Here is a 20472-nt window from a genome sequence, read left to right as displayed (position 1 = left end):
ACCAGTAGTGTTGATGACATACAGAAACAAACCTAGAGAAGAGTCAGTCTGACTGACACACCCCACATGAAGACCACCTTCTTTTTGTGGGTTGTCCTCTTTACGACTCTCCAATGCACCTAATGTTTCTTTCATTTGAACCAAAGCAGGTGAAGATAATTTGCTCTCAGTGCTTCCTGTGTGGTTCGATTGATGTACCTGAAGTTCAATGATTTGGTGTTAGGATGATGATTCCTTTAATTTTTTCTTCTTTTTTGAGGGGATGGGGGTGGTATGGTGAATTGTTTACTTTATATTCATATTATACCTTTATTTTTATGTCATTTTCCTTTAAAGATCTTTCCACTTGATGGATGTCATTTTATATAAAAACAGGAACAATAACTGACTGCTGAATACTGCTGTGTGGAAGGAGGCAGGAGCGCTGCAGTAGCATGGGCTGGCCGGTAGGTGGTGGTGTGAGCGTCCATGTTTGGGTCAGCTGAAGTTAAAACAGAAAACAAGTCTTCCTGAGCTGAACAGCAACAGATAAACATCTAACGTCCTTCATCTCCAAGTTGTAGTGATTTCGAGATAACCTTAAACTCTTGGAGCTCCTCACTGACAAATAGCCCCTACTGGAGGTCATGACGGATGAGCTCAGAGACTCGCTGCTGACGGGTAAACAGTGTCGTTAGCATTTCTTTTTAGCATTAGCGTGTAAGTTAGCTCATGTTTTAGCAGACAAGCTAACACTTTATTTCATAATTGGCTAGAAATACGTTGAGTCTTTGCTGGATAGTGTCAGAACGGAGCCTGTTGGAAGATGAATGAACCTGTCGGAAGATGGATGTGTTCGGTTAAACTAGACGGGAACTGAATTTGTTGTATCAGTGACAACAACACTGAATCCAAAGGAGCTAGCCGTCCAAACAAAATCAATTAAAAAACAACATTAAATCTACAGTTGATTAACATGTCAGCGGCATGGGTTTATATATTGAGATCATTGTTCATCGTTCCGGATCGCTGTGGTCAATCCAAAACAACCACGTTCGCATTTTAGGACTTAAACCACCACATATCAGTCAATGTGAGTTTAAGCATTTACGTTGTTTTTTAAATACAAGTTGAGATAGAATAATAAATAGTACGCCGAATGTATCAGAAGACGTTTGAGATTCTATTTGGTGTCATATATTCTGTTCATTTCTTATCTGGATAAATAATAGGGAAAATATAACGTTTTGGAAATGAAGTTCGTCACATACAACTGGCTGCCCGGCCCTTGTGGGCTTCCGTAGACGTCACAGTCTGCATGCATCCTGCACGGGTTGTCTTAAACACAAAAATATATTTAAATTTTTTTAAAAAGAAGCTGTTTTCCTTTTTGGTAGAGAAGAATGAATGAGTGATGTTATTTTCTGTTTGAGTGAGAAAAAGAAAATTATCAGAAAAAAAAGATAAAATGTCTTTTTCTTTTCTTCCAGTCTCTCTGAGACTGGAAGTGTTTTTCAGAATAAGAGCATCAATGTGGTAGCCAGACTCTCGTGGCCTGTCCCCCCGTCAAGCGTTAACCACTGTTAATCTACTGTATGTGGAACTATTGACATAAAGTCTCAACTGGATTAGACACACAATGTTAACACAATTTTCTACAGACTTTGTTTTACAACTTCTATAATCATGTTACATTTTAGCTGATCAAATCAGCTGGTGAGTTCTAAGTAAAATATTTTTTGGTTACTAGTTTATTTACAGCATCTCAGAATCTCTGACATGTGAGGCTCATGTGTTGAAGTGTATTCATGATCAGTGGGATTTTTGGTGGCGATGTCAGGTGTGTTTGTGTGGGTTATTGATCTCTGATGCTCCAACTGTGATGTCGGACTGACTTTTGTTTCAGTCATGTGACATGAACATTCCTCTGCTCCTCTCAGTACTCCAGCTTTGGGGTGGTCAGGTCATGGGAACTGTGAGATCATGTGACTCATTCCTTGCCTTCATTCCAGCTGAGCAACCACAGTCTATATCTGAACTGGTTTCCAGTTATTTGTGTCTGGAGCTGAGGGAGGATGAAGCTGGTTTCTGAACAGAGTAGTGGGGTGAGTCTTTAAAGGGTTCAGAGAGGTGAATGGTCATTTGATCTGACCTGGGATCACCTGGAATAGCTCCATCAGGATTAAAGGTGTGTTGCTGATGAGTGGATGTAGCAACAGTTCAGAGATCCGTTTGTTCGATCCTCTTAAGTTCACATTTTTAACGTCCTTCCTTACAACATAATTGTGTTTCATCAACATTTTCATTCTCAGATTTTTGAAGATGATGTTCATGTTTTTCCCAAAGCAAACTGGAATCAGATCATTAAATCCTAAAGTAGATATTTAGATTTTTAAAGTCTCTTCTCCATCTTCCTCTTGTGGTTGTAGCAGTGGTTCTGAAAATAATTAAACGTCTGAGCGTACCAAGGGGATCGTAATGTTATAAAAATATATACATGTAGAGTAAGTTTTGAAAGTTACATTTTATGCTACGATATGTTGAGGAAATGAACCGAAAAATACCATCTTCTTCTCTGACGATGATTTAATGGTGAGAAAAGCTCCTGTCAGGATGAATGAACTTCATGATCCAGTGACGTTCTAATATCTGATGAGGTTTGCCTTCATCCGCCTTTCTCACACCTCGTCGTCGTTCACTGAGGTTCCCTTTTGAACTGGTGGTTGTTGCTTTGATGGACGCGTTGGTAATCTACACATTAATCTTTGTTGAAGTATGGATCACAGCGGTGTGTCTGATCCTTCTGTGGCAGCCTCTTAACACTGTAGTCGATTTCACTCACCAAACATAGAACTCCTCATAGAGGCAACGGCAGCAGCATAACACCTCTCCAGTGTTAGAATTTTGTTGTGCAAAGCCTTTTGTGTGCTGGTTGTAATCAGTTCCTTCTCTCTTCCTCTCAGCATCCAGACCTCCACCTCCTGATGGCAGTCTATGACGAGAACATCCTGAAGAACCCCTTCTACCTGGCATTTGAGAAGCAGAGACCGGATCTTTGCAGCCGAGTGGCCGAGCTCCACGGCATCGTGAGTCGCTCCCGTTGGCTTCATGACTTTCACACACTAGTTAAACCCACCTGGTCAGGGGCATCTGTAAATCTACCTCTGTAACAGGTGTGTGTTTTGACTTGATGACGTCATGGGAGGTGTTAGTCACTGCAGTAACCAGAGTGACGGTTGGTCTTTGTGTATCCTCAGAAAGTGTGTAACTGTGGGTCTTCAGCATAGCAGATGTTCAGTTTCACTAATCAACAGCCAGAGCTGCTGATTATGTTTGGTTGAGTCACACAGCAGCCCCCCCCCCTTTCTGAAAGAGATTTTACACAATTAAGTTGCGTGATCTTGATGATGATCCATGTATTCACAGCGGAATTTCTAGTCTTGTGAAACAGATCATTCACTGTCGTCCGTAAAACACTGTCTTCCCTCTTAATTAATTATGAGCATTCCAAAGTGAATTCATAGTCTGATGTCGCATGTCTTCCCTTCGTGCCGCGTTCACTGTCATATGATGTGGGATTTTTTATGAGCGCACAGGAAACATGTCAGAATTAACCAGCAGAAGCGACTTGGATTCTTTCACACTCTTCTGAACTTGTAGGTGTTTTCAGTTCCATCCAGACCAAAATTGCAGATGTGAAACCTGTCTCTGGCCACGCCCAATAACAGGTGGTCTCAGTCCAGATCCAACTGAAACCTGGTTTGTTTGTTCCTAGTTTGATAGTCCTTTTGGATGGTTTTGACTTTTTTTGCTACATTTCAGGGTTACAGCAGGTAACCAATACATAAAATAAGAAGTAAGACCAATTTAAGAAGCAAAAAATGAACTATAGGAACTCATGGGAAGAGGAAGAGACAGTATTTAATAGTGATTCCAGTAGTCATCCAGAAAAACCCATAGTACTCTGAAACTTTTAATTCTCTGCAAAGAGGAAGCAGGATATACAGTAAGAGGCAGGACTGTATAAAGCTGACGCAGCATTATGTCATCATGAGTGATGCGTCAATAAAATCAGTAACTTTACAGTTGACAAAGGCAGTTTTCCTTTTTATAATGACCTGGACATAATTCTGGACCACTGTTTATCAAGTATAGGGAGACTAAGGCCACAATTATGATGTCAGGACAAAGGTCTTTCATGAGTGCACTTCATAAATAACAATGTGAAACCGAAACAAAATCAAAACCTGAGCTTTGGTTTGGACTTTCAGGTCTTAAAATACCCTAAATGACATTGTGCATTACTTTTTAGCCATTTCATTCAAGTCACAAATGCTTGCTAGATTTTTTTAAACTTTGCTGTGTCTTTTGAGCAGATGAAGGATTTAGTGTCTAAGTCTGGGTATTAGTTTTGCACAAGCTGAGCTGAGGTTTGCAGCAGCTCTCAGATCCTCCAAATGTTACCCTGTTCACTGAGAGGTGTTGGAGAGATGTTTTTTCACATTAAACTGTTTTTTCTGTCTTTTTACTAGTTTCTAACAACCAGGTCTTGTCAGAAGAGGACTGAACCTTTAGATTTACTAATCAGTCACAGCCTCTCTTCCTTTCTGAAAAGAAACTGCGGTGTGTCACCCAATCACAGAAGCCCACTGCTTGATTAAATCTGTCACATAAATGAAACTGTAATACTTCCTGTCTGTTGGTTACCTGCAGGTTCTGGTGCCATGTTGTGGAAGTTTGAACTTATGCAGCTTCTCAGACTCTCAGTTCGACAGCTATGTTCTGCTGCCCTTTGAGGACAGATACCAGACTAATGACGGAAAGGTGAGTCCTGTGTGACACATCAACTTACACATATCAGCTCCATCATCCTTAGCATCCTTTCCATCACTTTAAAGCACGTCCCCGTCACCTCTAATATCATATCCATCACCGTTACCATAATCTCCATCACTCTTAACATCAGCTCCATCGTCAATAAATACACTTTTTTGTTAAAGTCTGAGATGCTTAAAACAGAAGCTTGATTTGTGAATTCTGAGCTAAATTCTGGGCGCTGACTATTTTTCTGCCTCATTCATTCTTGTTTCTCAACAGGAGGTCAGGATCCAGGACAGGCAGGTCCTGCTGGGATCTGATTTTCCTTTCCCATCCTCAGTCTCCATCCTGTTTGATGAAACCTTCTACAACGACCAGGAGCAGAGCTACAGCATCCTGTGTATCTCCAGGCTGGTCGAGGCGGACCCGGGTCCAGATGATCTCAGACCGCCGGCCCCCTATTGTCTGAAGAGCCTAGAGGACGTCAGGGACATCCTGGGCCGCCATGTCCAGAAACTGGACAAACTGATCCAGGGCTTCGATCAGGCCTTCAGGGAGCAGGAGAGGAAGGGACTCCGCCATCACATAGTGGGAAAACATGATTTTTCTATCCATGTCATTCTTTGTTCTGGATCATTTCCTCCTTCTCTTCTTTTTGTTTTTTTTGTTTTGTGTGATATTTTGATTTTACTGACGTCTGTTTAACTTTTGAAGTCTGTTCAAACTAAATATATTCTTTGGATTTGGTCATGTTAACTTTCATTAGGACTGACTGTTGTTTCTCTCTCAGGACTCCGTGAATGGTCTTTACACGAAATGTCTTCAGTGTTTGCTGAGAGACTCTCGTCTGGTGAGTAAAGGCTCACTGATCATCCGTAGAATACTCAGAGACTCGCTCAGGCACATGTAAAGCATGCAGGGTATTGTCAGCTAGCATTTGTCATGGTTACTCTGAAAGCCTGATGGATTTGTTTGTTGTCTCCAGAAAGTTCTTTGGAAGCAGGATCTTCACATGACTCTTCTCAAGCAGGCTGTAGAGGTGATTTCTGCATTCATTAATGTACACTAGTTGAATGTGCGGTGCTCTCACAGACCAACAGACTCATTTGTACTACAGCTGTCTCAGACGTCATTATTATCAATGTATCAGCTGATATCTCGGCTGATACATTGATACATTTACTGTCACCAAATGAAGCTGCTGCCGTTGGATGTGGTGTTCTCTCTCTAACAGAAATGTTGTGTGTTTTCTTGTCAGATATATGTTCATCATGGCATCCATGATCTAATTTTTAACTTTGTGGGAACGCTTGAAGCCAGCCAGGTATGTAGAAGGGAATTTATTTTCCCAACCTAAGAGTAGGAATCGTGTGTAGAGACATGACCCCATAGTCCAGACATGAAGAATACAGGCACTGTAGAACGCAGCTCATACTGACCAGAAATTCCTTCAGCTTCCTAAATGTTGCTGTTGGCCTCTTTGCAGTCTTGTGTTTTTGCATCAACTGTAATTAAGCTATTACAGCACAGTCAGGACCCAATAAAAGTCTCAGATCTAAGAAATTGCAACTAAACTATTAAAGTTGTATTAAAAAAAGCACACTTTAAATGTCAAATGACAATAATTTAAGGAAATACAGCTCTTAGAACTGGGTTTAAAAATACAGATTACAGTTCGCCTGATAGATTGTTGATTAGAATGAGTTATTTAAATTTGAAGGGAAACCTGTGTCCAGCTATTATTGGAGTGATAACTGCAAATCATGCTTGACAGGCTTAATGATCTATGAATAAACTGAGAATAAGAGGAAGCAGATGAAATAGAATAGAACATGATGACGTGAAAGCATCACTCCCCACAAACACCCCCACCATGTTGATGTTCAAATTGCCCTTGATATGTCTTTTAAGTGTTTACATAGTTGTTGTGGTGGCGGAGTCACAGACTTCCTCTCATCTCCACAGGACGCTGCTTTCAACAAAACCAGTAGGAGTCTTCAGGAACTGCAGCAGAAAGATCTTGGAGTCAAACCGGAATTCAGGTCAGTAAACGTTTCACAATCCCACAAGAGGATACTGTCTCTTCTAGGCTTTACAAAGACATTTACATACCGTAAATGCCCCCTTTTATTTTTATTCAATGTCTAACGATCAGCAGACTGATCTAGTGTCAGTTCTTAAACAGAAAAGAGCTCAAGCCTCCTCCAAAATTTACTTGTAAATGAAATTTGACATCCTAAATTGGAATATCTGAAGTGAGAGAGAGGCCGCTTTAGTATGACTTCAGCGGACGGAGTTGACCTGAAAATGTCTTGGTTGGTATCACGTGATGGGTTATGAGAATGGAAGCGGTGATACTTTATAGTTGTGTGAACGTGTGGTGAATATGCCTTTGTGTTGTGTTTGTGCAGTATGAACTTGTCTCGAGCAAAGAGGGAACTCAGTCAGCTCAACCAGAACACAGCCCCCCTCCTCAAACTGCTGTGTTTGCAAAGAGTTGCCCTGACTGCCACCCAGACCCCTGCACACACCGGTATGTCTGACCAGTTATCAGATCTCAGTAATGATCTGCAGTGATGTGATCATCAATGAATGAATGAATGAATGTGGAGACCTCAGTGCACAGCGTAAGATGTTTTATCCCTAACTAACGTTTTTCTATTAGATTACATCAATCTGTCCATGTTAAGAGGCTGTGCACCACAGTCCTTCTCATTGGCTGTAGTTCTCTAATATTATAACAACTACTCTTCATCCAGCGTTTAGAGAAAGGTATGTCTAGAGAAAGTTATGGATTTTTAAAAAAACATTTTTTACATAACAGTAGTTTGAGGATTTCCAGTGAGACACAGAGATTTACAAACGTCCGTCTGCACCATCATTGCATCAGATGTGGGACTTATCTCTGTGTTGGTCTTGTTAGATTTCTGCTGTATTTGACATCAAACACTTTTACAATTCTATTAAAGGAACGACACTGAGTTCGTCTTAGTCATCAGATCGTAGTGAGTACATGTTAAAAAGTTCTCCATGTGCAACAAGATTAATCATAGAGTTCCTCAGGTTCCGCTCTTGGACCAGTGTGTCCACCTTAGATATGCTGCCTCTTGTTAATATTATCAAGAAATAATCCATAAATGACACTGAATTAGTCTAGGCGTGTCTTGCGGATATTAAAAAAAACTGGATGAGTATGAATTTTCTGCTATTTAATTCTGACTCAACAGGTCATTGTGCTGGATCGGAACCACAGCATTCAGTCTGAACCTGGTCTGTTCCTGGACTAAAGTTGGTTGTGTTTGAACAGTGTGTCAGGACTGAATGTGTTGTGTGTGCTTCTCCTACAGCTTGTTTAGAGGCTGTGAGCGCCGACGACCTGCTTCCTGTCATCCTTTACCTACTGGTGAAGACGGACATCCCCAACTGGTGAGCAGGGGGAGGGGTTGTTATGTCATATCTGGAGGAGTGTGTGTATATGTGTGTGTGGGGGGTGTTAAGATTAGGGTTCATTAGAAATGACCCTCACCTTTCTTTCTCTTCAGGATGGCTAATCTGAGCTACATCAGGAACTTCTGCTTCAGCCAATCCCACAAAGACGAACTGAGCTACTGCCTGAGCACCTTTGAGGCTGCAGTGGAGTACATCAACCTGGGGAAGCTGCAGGACACACACGCTGTAAGTCACTACACACACACACATTCATCCAGGTGGGATAACTTTGTCTCAGCTGAGTGACGGAGGTCGTCCATGATGGGTCTGTCCCCACAGGGCTCCGCTGAGCTGAACGGCAGGACGCTGTTCAAAGAAAGGATGAGTCTGCTGTCTCAGAGTACTGCCACGCCCATCCACACTCTGTTTGAGGTGAGTTAAGGTATTCTTCAGAACCTTTCATCGGCATTTTCTCTGCTCTAGCATCAGTTGTCTCCTGAGTTGTTCCACAGCGGGACACGTCTTTGATGTGAACCCTCAGAGTCAGCAGTTGTTGCTGAGCCAACATTATCAGTGGCTTACCCAGGCATTCTGTGTCTGCAGTTTAATTGTTTTACACGTTAAACTGGTTTATTCTGTGTCAATGTAGGTTCTCAATTATCCAGGTCATGGTTATCCAAAGCTGTTTGAATCAAACCACGTCATTAAGAAAGTTTCTTGAAGACGTTTCACATTTCATCCAAGAGGCTTCTTTCAGTTCTAAAACAACGGAAATGGATGGATTGATTTAAACAGCTTTGGATGGTTTATTCAGAATTAATCAGCACTGATTCAGAGAAGAATGGATCATTCATTTGTCTGTCAAAACCTTGTCTACAACACTGAATGACTGATAATACGATAATCCAATTGATTAATTTCATAAGGGACTCTGTAAATTCTCAAGCTCTGTTTACGCATCCGTCTGTGTGTCTGTTGCAGCACATAGCAAACGGTGATGAAGTGGAGGTCGAACGTCTGCTGAGTGAAGGAGAGAAAGACGAAGACATCACCATGTGTCATCCTCTCTGCTCATGTGACCTCTGTGATCTCCAGCTGTCTGGGTTAGTGCGCACAGACACACACCATTAAAACATAATCTACTTGTGTACAAACGGATCTGAACTTGAGCTTCACTAATGAAAGTATGCATGTGCACACGCCATGCAGCATTCTCCTCTGTCACAAACACACCCTCCCAGTTCTGCAAACCATTTCAGATTCCAGTTTTCTTTCCTCCTTCTGTCTGCCGTTCCTGCAGTCTCAGGGTTCAGTTATTCTCTCATCACTGCTCAGTGCATCAGAACATACTTTGACAACCAGATCAGAGTTCATCACCCTCTTATAAACTCTAACTAAACCCCTACTAACTGCTTTCAAGATGCTAGGAGAGTGACGTCGCTGGCATCCAATACAAAAACAACTTGATCAACCCCCCAAGGCAACCTTGACAGCAAAAATAATTAAAAAGTTGTCATGCATAAAAAAATAGTAATGCAGATGGGAATAACAAATATGACCAAAAAATGATAAAATTTAAGCCAAAAACAGCGCACAATTAATTAATCTTCACCTGTTAACTAACCAGTTCAACCTTTAACCCCCCCCCCCCAGGTCAACCCTTAACCAACCATTCATTGATCTTGAACTATTACCTGAACCATTGGTGAACCTTTTCAACCAAGAAGTATGAACTAAGTGGTTGCTGACTTCCTGTTTCAGGCGGTTAAACGACCCTTCTGTCATCACACCGTTCTCCAGAGACGACCAGGGATACACGCCGCTGCACGCTGCTGCCCTCTGTGGTGAGAAGCTGCAACAACCACATCAACCATCCTGTGACATGACGGAACTAAAATGTGTCTGTGTGTGTGTATGTGTGTTTGTGTGTGATTGTGATAGGTCAGTCCAAGCTGATTGACCTACTGGTTTGTAAAGGAGCACCGGTCAACGCGACAGACTACCACGCCCTCACGCCGCTACACCTGGCCTGTCAGAGGGGACACCAGGGAGTCACGGTGACACATTGTGATGTCACAACATCACAACCACACACACAACTTTTCAGCTTCATGTTAAGAGGCTGACAGACTTACAGCTACTAGATTAAGAGTTACTAGCTAACAGATTAACGGGATGATAGACTGACTAAGAGGTTATACAGTTAAGCTGTGACATTGGTGTCTTATATTAGACATTAATCAATCATGTGTCTCCCAGCTGCTGCTGTTACACTACAAGGCTAACCCTGATGCTCAGGACAACAGCGGTAACACTTCTCTGCACCTCGCCTGTATGTATGGACACGAGGACGTAAGTCTGACTGACTATTCTGCTGAGAATTTAAGGCAAATAAACTGGCTCAAGAGTTTGTCTTAGTAGTCAAGTTACTTAAGTGATTATTTCAGTCCGAGACGATTCATCGAGATTTTTCCATCTCTGTTTTTATCGATATCTATTTTACTGTTTGACAGCGTGAAAGATCGGGTCTTCAATGAAGTTGTTTCTGTGCTGTGTGTCAGTGTGTAAAGGCGTTGGTCTACTACGACATCCAAACCTGCCATCTAGACCTGCAGAACGATAAAGGCGACACGGCGCTGCACATGGCGGCGCGATGGGGCTACGAGGGGATCCTACAGGTGCTCCTGGAGAACGGAGCGAGCACCGACGTCATCAACAAGAACAAAGAGTCGCCTCTGCAGTGTGCGCTCAACCCTAAGGTCAGGTCACGTCTGTGTGTGGCTAGATGACGCCTGATTTATTTTATTTATTTATTTATTTATTTATTTATTTTATTTGTTTTGCACTGTTACTGTTGAATGCTGCTGTTTCCATGGTAACTGATTCCGTGTTTATTTCCTGTCATTGTAGATCCTCGTGTTATTGCAGTCTAATCAGAGCAGTCAGTGCAGCAGAGTTGAAGTGAGTGTTGAGGGTTGGTGTTTTAATGATCACCAGTCAGTCACACAAGGCCTTTTAAGTTTGTAACTAACTGACTGACCAGATTTGAGTCACTCTAAGCTAACTTCTCTATCTCCTCTTCCTCTCCTTTTCCTCAGCCTTCAGACTACAGCAGTCGTCCCTCCTCAGTCTCCAGCACCTCCTCTCTGTGCTCTGATGTCAGATCAGAGGGAGAACGGCACCAACATAAAGAGGTGAGACAGGAAGCGACCTCTTCTTCAGCTCCCGTCTGAAATGAAGTGATGCTAAACAGAGGGAATACCTGTAGTACTGTTACTTGTAATGCCGATAAGACTATCACTAAAAGTATGCAGTCTGTCACTAGTTCTACTGCAGTACCTCGAGATACGAGTTTAATGTCTTTCGGCAGACTTTCTCTGATTTTGCCAGAATTTGCACATGAAGCAAAAATATGGACAGAGCGACGGCTCGTATCTGAAATAACAGCTCTTATCTCGAGGTACTGCTGTACCTACTTCATTTTCAGTATACCCAGAGTACTACTAGTTCTACTGGTTATAAAAATGTTTTCTGCCTTTTATACTAAAACAGCTTAGTCATAACTATCAGCTGTTTCTAGGGTAACCACTGCTATGGCTGTCATTGACAGGTGGAGAAGCTGTTGCGAGCCGTGGCTGATGGCGACGTGGAGATGGTGAGAGCAAATATTAGACCACATGTCCTCCATCTGATTGTCCTCATGGGTCAGGATGGGCGTTCAGAGCTGGTTCCAAAATTCTGAATAGTTAAAGAGATTTTCATTTTGATTCTGCGTATCAGTTTCTTATTACGTCACACTTTCTGCTACGTTTCAGTTGCCATGTTGGCACCATGCAGCCTCAGTTTCCATCTCATAGATATTTCAAGCCAGCGGCACTCACGCAGCAACAACTGGTTAATGAAAAGTCAACTACATTTGTTTTCCTCTCAACAATGAGACAGTAGAACTGTATCTGACCTAAATGCTGCAAATGACATCAAATGCAAATACAGAAGTGTATTTTTTCATAGATTAATGTAGCATAAGTAGACTTTTTTTTTTTTTTAACCTCTAAGCTATTTTGCTCACACAGCGGCAGGTATCCACAAACTAACATGAGGAAGTGAAAGATTCATTCATACCAGTGAGACGTTCTTAGCACAGAATTCTGCGTGACATGAGAATGTCACCAACAACAGGAACTGAAAAAAATAGGAATCAGGATCTGTAATATCCAAACGATCCCCATCCCCTTGTGTGTGTGTGTGTGTGTGTGTGTGTGTGTGTGTGTGTGTGTGTGTGTGTGTGTGTATTCAGGTGCGTTACCTTTTGGACTGGACGGATGAGGAAGAGGAAGAAAAAGGAGATTTTCGGTCGGAGGCGCTACTCTGTCATCCTCTGTGTCAGTGCGAGGACTGTTCTCCCGCTCAGAGGGTCTGCCAGCTACTCACTCAAACTCCCAATCATCAGTCAGATAATTAATCAACTAATCCATTGATTAACACGGTGGTCCATCTGTGCTGCAGCTGTCCGTCCTGCAGGCTGGAGCTCTTGGTGTCAACAGCTGTAACGTCGATGGCTTCACGCCGCTCCACGTTGCTGCCCTGCATGGTCACTGCGCGCTGGTCGCACTGCTGATCCGCCATGGAGCCAATGTCAACGCCCGCGCCAATCAAAGCGCCACGCCGCTTCACCTGGCCTGCCAGAACAGCCACGTCCAGGTGTGATGAGTAGACGAGCTGCTGTCACTCACACAGCGTCACGATGCAGAAGTATTTCACCTGTTAACGTCACAGACGGCAAATCAGAACAGGACATCCGTCTGTCCCCAAGGCATCCTCATAACTTTATTTACAGGGTCAGGATGTGAGTTCATCACATAATGAAATGAAACCACTATGTGTGTGTAGGTGGTGAGGATCCTGCTGGAGTGTAATGCTAAGCTGAACAAGAAGGATCACTACGGTAACAGCGCTCTGATACAGGCCTGTCTGTGTGGAGACGTGGAAACGGCCTCCATCCTCCTACAGGTAGACGTCTCACACGTTACACCAGAATATATGAACAGTTAAAAAAAATCATCGAGACACTGTTTGACATGGAAATAAAAACAGTTTAAAATGATTTCTTAGTCTGTCCTGATGCAGTTCAGAGCTCTGTCTTATTAATTTACTGGACATCACAACATTGCGTCAACACATTTCTTTGTCATACAATATTACACAGACTCTCCACTGATGCCATCCTTTTAGTTATTAAAAACAGATAATTCTAAAATCGTATTGATTTACTAAATTATCAATATATTTAGCATTATTTCAAGTCAATATGAATCTAATTGTGGTGCCCATAATTATTTAGTTCTCACGATTTCCATTATTCTCATTATTCTTGTAATTCTGAGGATTTACACTCCATTATGTCTTGGTTATTCTTTATAATTCTCCTAACTGAGGATTCTCATAATTCACATGACAATTACAATGATTGTATTAAGTTATGATTATTATCTGTGTGTTTGTTCAGAGCAATGCTTTGGTGAATGTGGCAAACCTTCAGGGTAACACAGCCCTCCATGAGGCGGTGAGGGGGGGTCACCAGTCACTGGTGGAGCTGCTGCTGAGGGGCGGAGCCTCAGTTGGCCTGAAGAACAGAAGACAGAGGACGCCACTGGACTGCGCCTATGAACTGGGAGGAAAGGTGGTGCTTCTAAATAAATCTGGTTCTGTGATGATGAGAAAAGCTGATCTGTGCTTCAGCAGAATCGCTTCACAGTCCAGAAAAAGCAGCCCCCATTAATTTAAAATTTCTTACATAAATAAAATAATGTAATTTTAGGAACTGTATGTTAACTAATTCCCCTCAGAGAATAAACCTAATGATCTGAGTTTGTTCAGGAAATTCTGAGCACACTAATTTGAAAAGTTATCAAATGCTTCTGCATTGAACATTTTGGGGAATTTCAACGTGTCATCGTAAGAGGAAGTAGTTACTGCTCTTTTAAATGTGGGATAAGCTTTCCACCCTGAAGTCATCCACATGTCGGTGATCACACCACCTACTGGCAACAGGAAGCAATCATGATGTAATTTTCATGCTGTTTTCTTAACGTCATGTACTGGAACAGAACTGACAACCACTGTTGTTCTCTAGCGCCACCTACTGGATGCAGGAAGTGACACTCTTCCTACACTGTGCATATTGCACAAAGGTCTTATACATATTTGCAGAGAATAAATGAGATGAAGCCCAGAGTGAGCAGCCTTCATCGCTCCTCTCTCATTCCCTCACAATATATTTAGTCAAGTTGCATATAGATGAAACCCTGCAGTGAGACAACGGATTAGATGAGGTGTTGATTTGAACTCTGTACTGATTGTTCTTCTTCTGTAGAACACAGAGATCCTGAGGGCCCTGCAGAAAGCATCTGGACTGTCTCCAGATGATGAACCACTCAAACTTCTGTCTGTTCCCAAAGGAACTCTGGGTAATGAAAACTGTTATTGGAATTAGCTCACTAATGTTGTGATGACCAGTAGTTGTTCTCTGAAAAAACTACAACATACTCTAAACATGCGAAGACTCAAGTGGTGTATTTTGCTATTTAGTGACTTTATTGGTGGTGTTTTTCCCATGGTTACAGAACCTAGTCTCATTGTGAGTAGAATTTGCCCCCGATGAGGGTTTCTGGGACATAAGTTAAAATCTGTTAAATATCTTTTTCCCAAACTTTATGTACAAATCTTCCACATAATGAGGAGAAGCTGAGTGAAAATTTTACGCTTATGATCCTTTTTTCTTAGCTTTTTTGAAATGCTAATATTTCCGGGATATTTATTGACAGGGAAAACTCAATTATTTCTTTCTTCAGTGTAGAAACCCAAAAGCCCTGGCAGGGAATCCTGAGGATTTCATGTTTGGGTTTTTTTTTTTCTTGTTTCTACAGCTCATTCGTTTGTCCAGCGTTTGAGGCTACAGGATCAGGCCGCCGTCAGGACGCAGAGGATGGACCGGACCGTTACCAGGTGACGCTCACTGAAGTAAACCAACATTGTGATGCATTGTCATTACTGGGTCTGATTGGGATTGTTCTCTAATTCAGTCTTCAACAGATGAGGAAAGGTTCCTCTAGTTCATTGTCCAGGCTTTCAACCCATAGCCAGGTAAACGGGTCTCCTTCTCAACATTCAGGTGGTGTCTGAACCTCTGTTTAAACCTTTTCTGGCCCGACTCCAACACTTTACTGTTCTGCAGGTGAATCCAGACAGAAGGAGGCTGAGGCGGGGAGAGACTGTGGACGTCTGCTGCCCTTCAGTCAGTCTCAACACCAGACCCTGCCCCAAAGAGCGACCTCTAAGTCGCTGGCACACGCTGGACTTAGGAGAAACAGAACCAGAGCAGCTGGAGCCCACAAACCTGGCGCTCAACAGCCCAGAAGAGAGCTGCGATCCAGGGGACAAACCACAGCTGAATGGCCCAGGAACAGAGCCCATTGAAACTCCACCCTCTGCCCAAACTCCACCCCCCACTAGTTCACCAGTCCCTGCCAGGCATCCGTCCCCAACCCAGTCTTCACCTTCTGCTCACCAGTCATCCTCCACCCAACCTCCACTCCCTACCCAGCCTCCAACCTCCAGCGAATCTTCACCATCAGCCACACAACTAAACATCACCGAATCTCTAGCATCCACCTTATCTTCATCCTCCACCCAACATCCACCTGACGTCCAATCTCCACACTTTGCCCCACAATCACCTTCCACCCAACCTCCACCTCCCACCCAGTCTCTACCCTGTGTCCCTCAGCTGTCCCCCACCGGCGTTGAGTGAACGCCCGGTTCAGCTGGGATATTTATTATCAGATAACAGATAAGTTCTAGCTCCAGTTTGAAAAGTCTCTTCTGTTAGACGCTAAAATAACAAAAGAAAAATAGCAGTTATGTTTTAAAAATAAATGTTTTAAAGATAATGATAGAGGATGTTTACAAAATAAACAGGTCTGTGATGAAATATTTAACTTGAGGTAGTTCAAGCAGACTGATCTGATGTTCTTCTCTTATCGGACAGGTTGTCTTTTTATTGCCATTTATTGATCACTGAAGTGATGACAGGAAACGTGTGAGAGCGAGGGCTGAGAGTCAGACTTTCTGATGCCACTAGATGATGTTCCACATGGGGGTGCCACACTCATACTGAGCTAGACAACCCCCCCCCCCACCCAGACACTCCTGTGTTTTAGGTTCCTCCCCAGGTAACCGATGTTGAGCACATTTGTCATTTTAAATTTTCTAATATGCTCTTCATGCTGCTGCTGACATGCTGTTTGACTTTGGAGTGCACATTAAGCAGTAGCACACAACTAGCAGCTAAACTAGCTAATTTTGAAAGGATCTTGGTGTCACTGACGTGTAGGTGAACACTTCATGATCCACTAGAAGTACAGGTTCTGGTGTTAACCAGGACAGAAGAAGAAGCAGTATTATGGCTGAGCTGGAGTCAGTGGAAGCTGAAGCTCTTCCAGCAGGAGACACATGAAGATATTCAGCCCTGCAGATGTCTACCAGCAGAGACATCTAACCCACAGGAAAAACCGGCCATGACTATAATATAGAACTGACGCTTAATAGGTCGCTGATTTTTGTCAAACAGTGAAGCTGTCAAATGCTGTCTGTTTTCACCCTGTGAGGTTGAGACAGGCTAAACTTCATGTTTCAGTTGTTTTAACCTTCATTGTTGTTATTATGAAGTGATTTTTTTTTTTAATTGATTTTTGCTATTAAGCGGATTGTTCACTCTCATGAGGATGATGTTGTCTTCTTCGTGACCCTGAATGTTTCCTCCACAGACTCAGAGGGAGTCAAAATCACAAAGCTGCTTTAATTTTTTTTGAATGATATTAAATATGCATCTGATATTTTACCAATAACGTCCTGATTCAGTTTATTTATTTTTGAAAGTGAACTTGCACATAGATAAGCAACCCGTGACTCAATTCGGGTCTAATCTGAGTGATGTCTTTGGTTTCAGCAGCCATATTTCTACATTTATTACACTGATTTGGTAGTAATTTATTGATAGTCGGGACAGCAGCACATGCTTGACAGTGTGACTTGTACAGTATATTTAACAGTTATTTGATGCAACATGAAGTCCATCAGGTTTAATCATGCTTACAGAGAGAAGAGACATCAGGTGGAAACAAAACAAAAAGCATCAGTTGTCAAATGGAAGCACAAAAAATCCACAATTCCTCTTTTTAAGATTTGATATTTGTAACATCAGCTTTTGATTAGTTTGACAGACTTGTGACTTACCACTTTGAATAAATTGTATCCAATATGTAAAGATGTTATTTATCTGGAAGTACTCATTGTTATCACTGGCAACTGCTTGTAGTTTGTTCCTATTAACTTTTGATCTCTGGCGCTCTCATGTCTTCCTGTCCAGTAAAGGAGAAACAGAAGCGACCTGATGCTACTCATACTATATAATGTACTCCCATATCATACTGGAGGCGGTAGATGGAGATAGACCTGAACACCAGGTGAAGGTGGGTACAGGTCAAACATGTTAAATATTGTTAATATGTAAAGTAATTGTTTAAATAAAGCAGACAAAACGAAATGTGCTGAAGTTCTTTATTTCACTCCTAAAACCAGTGAGATGCTGCAGCAAATGATGAACTGAAAGTCATAAAAAACATCTATTTCCTCCTAAATGGATGCTCAAATTCATTAAGGTGTCAACAAACATGGTCACATTATAAAACCATAGAATGAAGATGAAACCAACCTGGGTTCTGATCTCTAGATTATTTCTATGAATGATCAATACAAGATGATCGTGGTCAATAACAATCCTTGAATTGTCATTATAAATTTTTGTCACAGGACAATTTTTAGAATTACTGCAAGTGTATTCAATGTTAGATAAGGAAATGGAAGGGGTAATGTTTTTTCGGACTTGCTCAGCTAACAATCCCAGCAATAACCACCAGATGAAGATGAGACTTTGTCCTGCTTGTCCAGATGAAAACTTTGAACTCCTGGTTTTAGGTTAAGCCCAGTCTGAAGTACTGGGATGTGAGCATGTGACCTATTTACTTCAGTCCTGAGGTTGAATATTTGTTTCTCTTGGGTGACTCCAGCTGTGAAGTTAGACCAGCTTTCCCACAGACTGGCAACATCTGGCACCAGTTAATCATTCCAGATCCACGGACTCTAAACACACTGTTCACTCAGAGATCGAGTCTTTTCTGGTTCTGACATGTTGTTTAAGGTTTCCAGCTTGTTGATTTTTTTTGTGTCTTTTGGTCCCGTTTGCAGTGGACCCATGACAGACCCCCACCCCAGCATAACGGACCAGGAGTTGTTCTGGGGTGCTGACCAGTATGATTTCTCTGTGGTACTGGGTGCTGCAGGGTTGGAGTGTTTCTGGCACTTTGCTCATCATGGAGAGACATTTTACCTGAGTTTCATGGTAAGAACAGATGCTTCCCTCAACGTGAGCATATTGATTATTTTTAGTTCTAAGTAATAAACTGTAGCTGAGACTGTTCTAACAGACTCAATTAAATTTCAAAATTTAATTGCAGAACCTAAAGACTTAACTGTTTGTCTGTAGGTCCAGTGGGTGACAGGAGTCGGCCACGACAGACACCTGTCTGTCAGCGTCAACGCTCCGAGTGGTCTGATGGTGTCAACTATTGATGATGCAAAGGGGCAAATCAGCTTTGAGGCAAAAGAGACAGGTCACAGCAACAATCATAACAGGAGAAATTAACACCAAAATACAATACATTAATGACATTTTAAAAACATTTTTAATACACAATATCAGAATTATTATCCGCTATGGTGTATCTGGGTCTTCTTCTAGTCTAGGTAGAAGCTCTAACCTTTCACAGATTCATGTTCATCAAATGACTCCGAAGCTGCATTATCTCAGCTACCTATAGGGGGCAGTACCACATGCCTCTCTGCTTCTGTCACTTCATACATACTGACTTCTTTCACATGTACATTTAATCTGGTTTGGGATCTGTGTCTGAATTCACATAGTGATGCAACTTTAAGAGCTCTCTATTTCTGCTATTTTTATTTCAGTTTAATAACGTTCAATTATTTCCCATGGTATTTAACTCATAGAGTTAACTCATAAACATTTTAAAATGTTTGTGGGAACTCCGTGACTGTTACCAGGATGTATCCACGCGATTGCTGATCAAATAGTTTCTACATTTGTCTTCAGGTTTCTATCAGATGTGCTTCAGCAACTTCCACAACCGATTCGGCACCATGCAAGTTTTCATCAGTTTTGGGGTTTATTACGATGGCCTCCAGGATGCCTCCAAGATCAGAGAGGAACAGAAGGAGAGAGAGGAACACCTGAACAGCACGCTAAGTATCATACAGGTACACACACATACGCACAGTTACTGATCCACTCTACAGTAGTCTTGGTGGTGATGGGGGTCCAGCCTATCTGCTTCATCCTGGAATCCACCATCAGCTCCTCATGTAGATCTTGACTGCTGCTTCAGACCCATCTTTCTCCAGACACAAACTCCTCCAGCGTCTCTCCTCTGTTAGCAGTAGTTCTATGAATGACAGATGGCACTAACAAACTCAGTAATTCTGTAGCATTTCTCTTCTGTAGGATTCAAGTCACAGTGTGGAGAAGTTTGTCTTCCACATGTTTCGATACTACAGCTTCGGACATATGAAGAAGAGCGCGGACTACTTCCTGCTGCTTTCCAACTCGCAGTACATCACCTGGTGGTCGATGGCGCTCAGCTTCCTTATTGTTACCTCAGGCTACCTGCAGCTTCTCTTCCTCAAAAGACTCTTCATCACCAAGAGCTGCAGCGAGGAGGAGAAGCCACGCTGCTAAAAATGGACTGTCAGACTTGCAGGAAACCCATGAAACATGAATCTGTAGTAGGGAAGACAGACACAAAACTGCCTGCGCTTCTGTGTTTTTTGTTCATGTATTATGTTGATAGAAAAGGAACTGTCATCTGTGTGAAGCCTTTGTATTGGCAGCCTGGTTCAATAAAATAAGATATAAGACTAATTAGATGACTAATTCTTTGAAATTAATTTTAAGTCAATTTTTATTTATATAATACCAAGTGTTTGTCAGAACTCAAAAAGGAACTGGTCTAGACCATCACATAGACAGGACACATGTTTTTAGGACAATGGAAAGTGGTTGAAACTAGTATCCTTGAATATGTTTGGCTAGGTTGGTGTTAGGAGGTTGAA

The 20472-nt window shown here is 42.1% G+C and overlaps 2 protein-coding genes across 6 annotated transcripts; both read left to right on the top strand.

Moving 5' to 3' along the window:
- The first annotated feature begins 476 nt into the window (after positions 1–476).
- Positions 477–17822, top strand: ankrd27 (ankyrin repeat domain 27 (VPS9 domain)). 4 transcript variants are annotated; one of them, XR_011035187.1, is made up of 29 exons: positions 477–660; positions 2943–3065; positions 4693–4803; positions 5077–5385; positions 5588–5647; positions 5783–5836; positions 6056–6121; positions 6763–6839; positions 7209–7330; positions 8145–8223; positions 8340–8472; positions 8566–8658; positions 9208–9329; positions 9988–10070; positions 10168–10283; positions 10486–10578; positions 10788–10985; positions 11137–11187; positions 11325–11420; positions 11837–11881; positions 12524–12640; positions 12733–12927; positions 13117–13236; positions 13733–13906; positions 14600–14693; positions 15153–15231; positions 15309–15369; positions 15461–16457; positions 17654–17822. XR_011035187.1 is itself a non-coding variant. In XM_068312979.1 (28 exons), exons 2-28 carry the CDS (start codon positions 2964–2966, stop codon positions 16034–16036), a joined length of 3426 nt encoding a protein of 1141 aa, XP_068169080.1. In that variant the 5' UTR covers positions 477–660; positions 2943–2963; the 3' UTR covers positions 16037–17822. The 4 variants fall into 4 exon arrangements, 3 of the variants coding, with proteins under 3 accessions (XP_068169080.1, XP_068169082.1, XP_068169083.1); XM_068312979.1 differs by having other exon boundaries at positions 15461–17822; XM_068312981.1 differs by lacking the exon at positions 477–660 and adding an exon at positions 701–1072 and having other exon boundaries at positions 15461–17822.
- On the top strand, positions 17641–20270 carry tmed6 (transmembrane p24 trafficking protein 6). 2 transcript variants are annotated; one of them, XM_068312984.1, is made up of 5 exons: positions 17641–17756; positions 18532–18685; positions 18830–18956; positions 19457–19620; positions 19865–20270. In XM_068312984.1, exons 2-5 carry the CDS (start codon positions 18539–18541, stop codon positions 20096–20098), a joined length of 672 nt encoding a protein of 223 aa, XP_068169085.1. In that variant the 5' UTR covers positions 17641–17756; positions 18532–18538; the 3' UTR covers positions 20099–20270. The 2 variants fall into 2 exon arrangements, with proteins under 2 accessions (XP_068169085.1, XP_068169084.1); XM_068312983.1 differs by lacking the exon at positions 17641–17756 and having other exon boundaries at positions 18330–18685.
- The last annotated feature ends 202 nt before the right edge of the window (positions 20271–20472 follow it).

This window comes from Antennarius striatus, chromosome 4, assembly GCF_040054535.1.
Source record: "Antennarius striatus isolate MH-2024 chromosome 4, ASM4005453v1, whole genome shotgun sequence".
Lineage (NCBI taxonomy): Eukaryota > Metazoa > Chordata > Actinopteri > Lophiiformes > Antennariidae > Antennarius > Antennarius striatus.
This window is presented reverse-complemented; position numbering and strand designations above follow the sequence as displayed.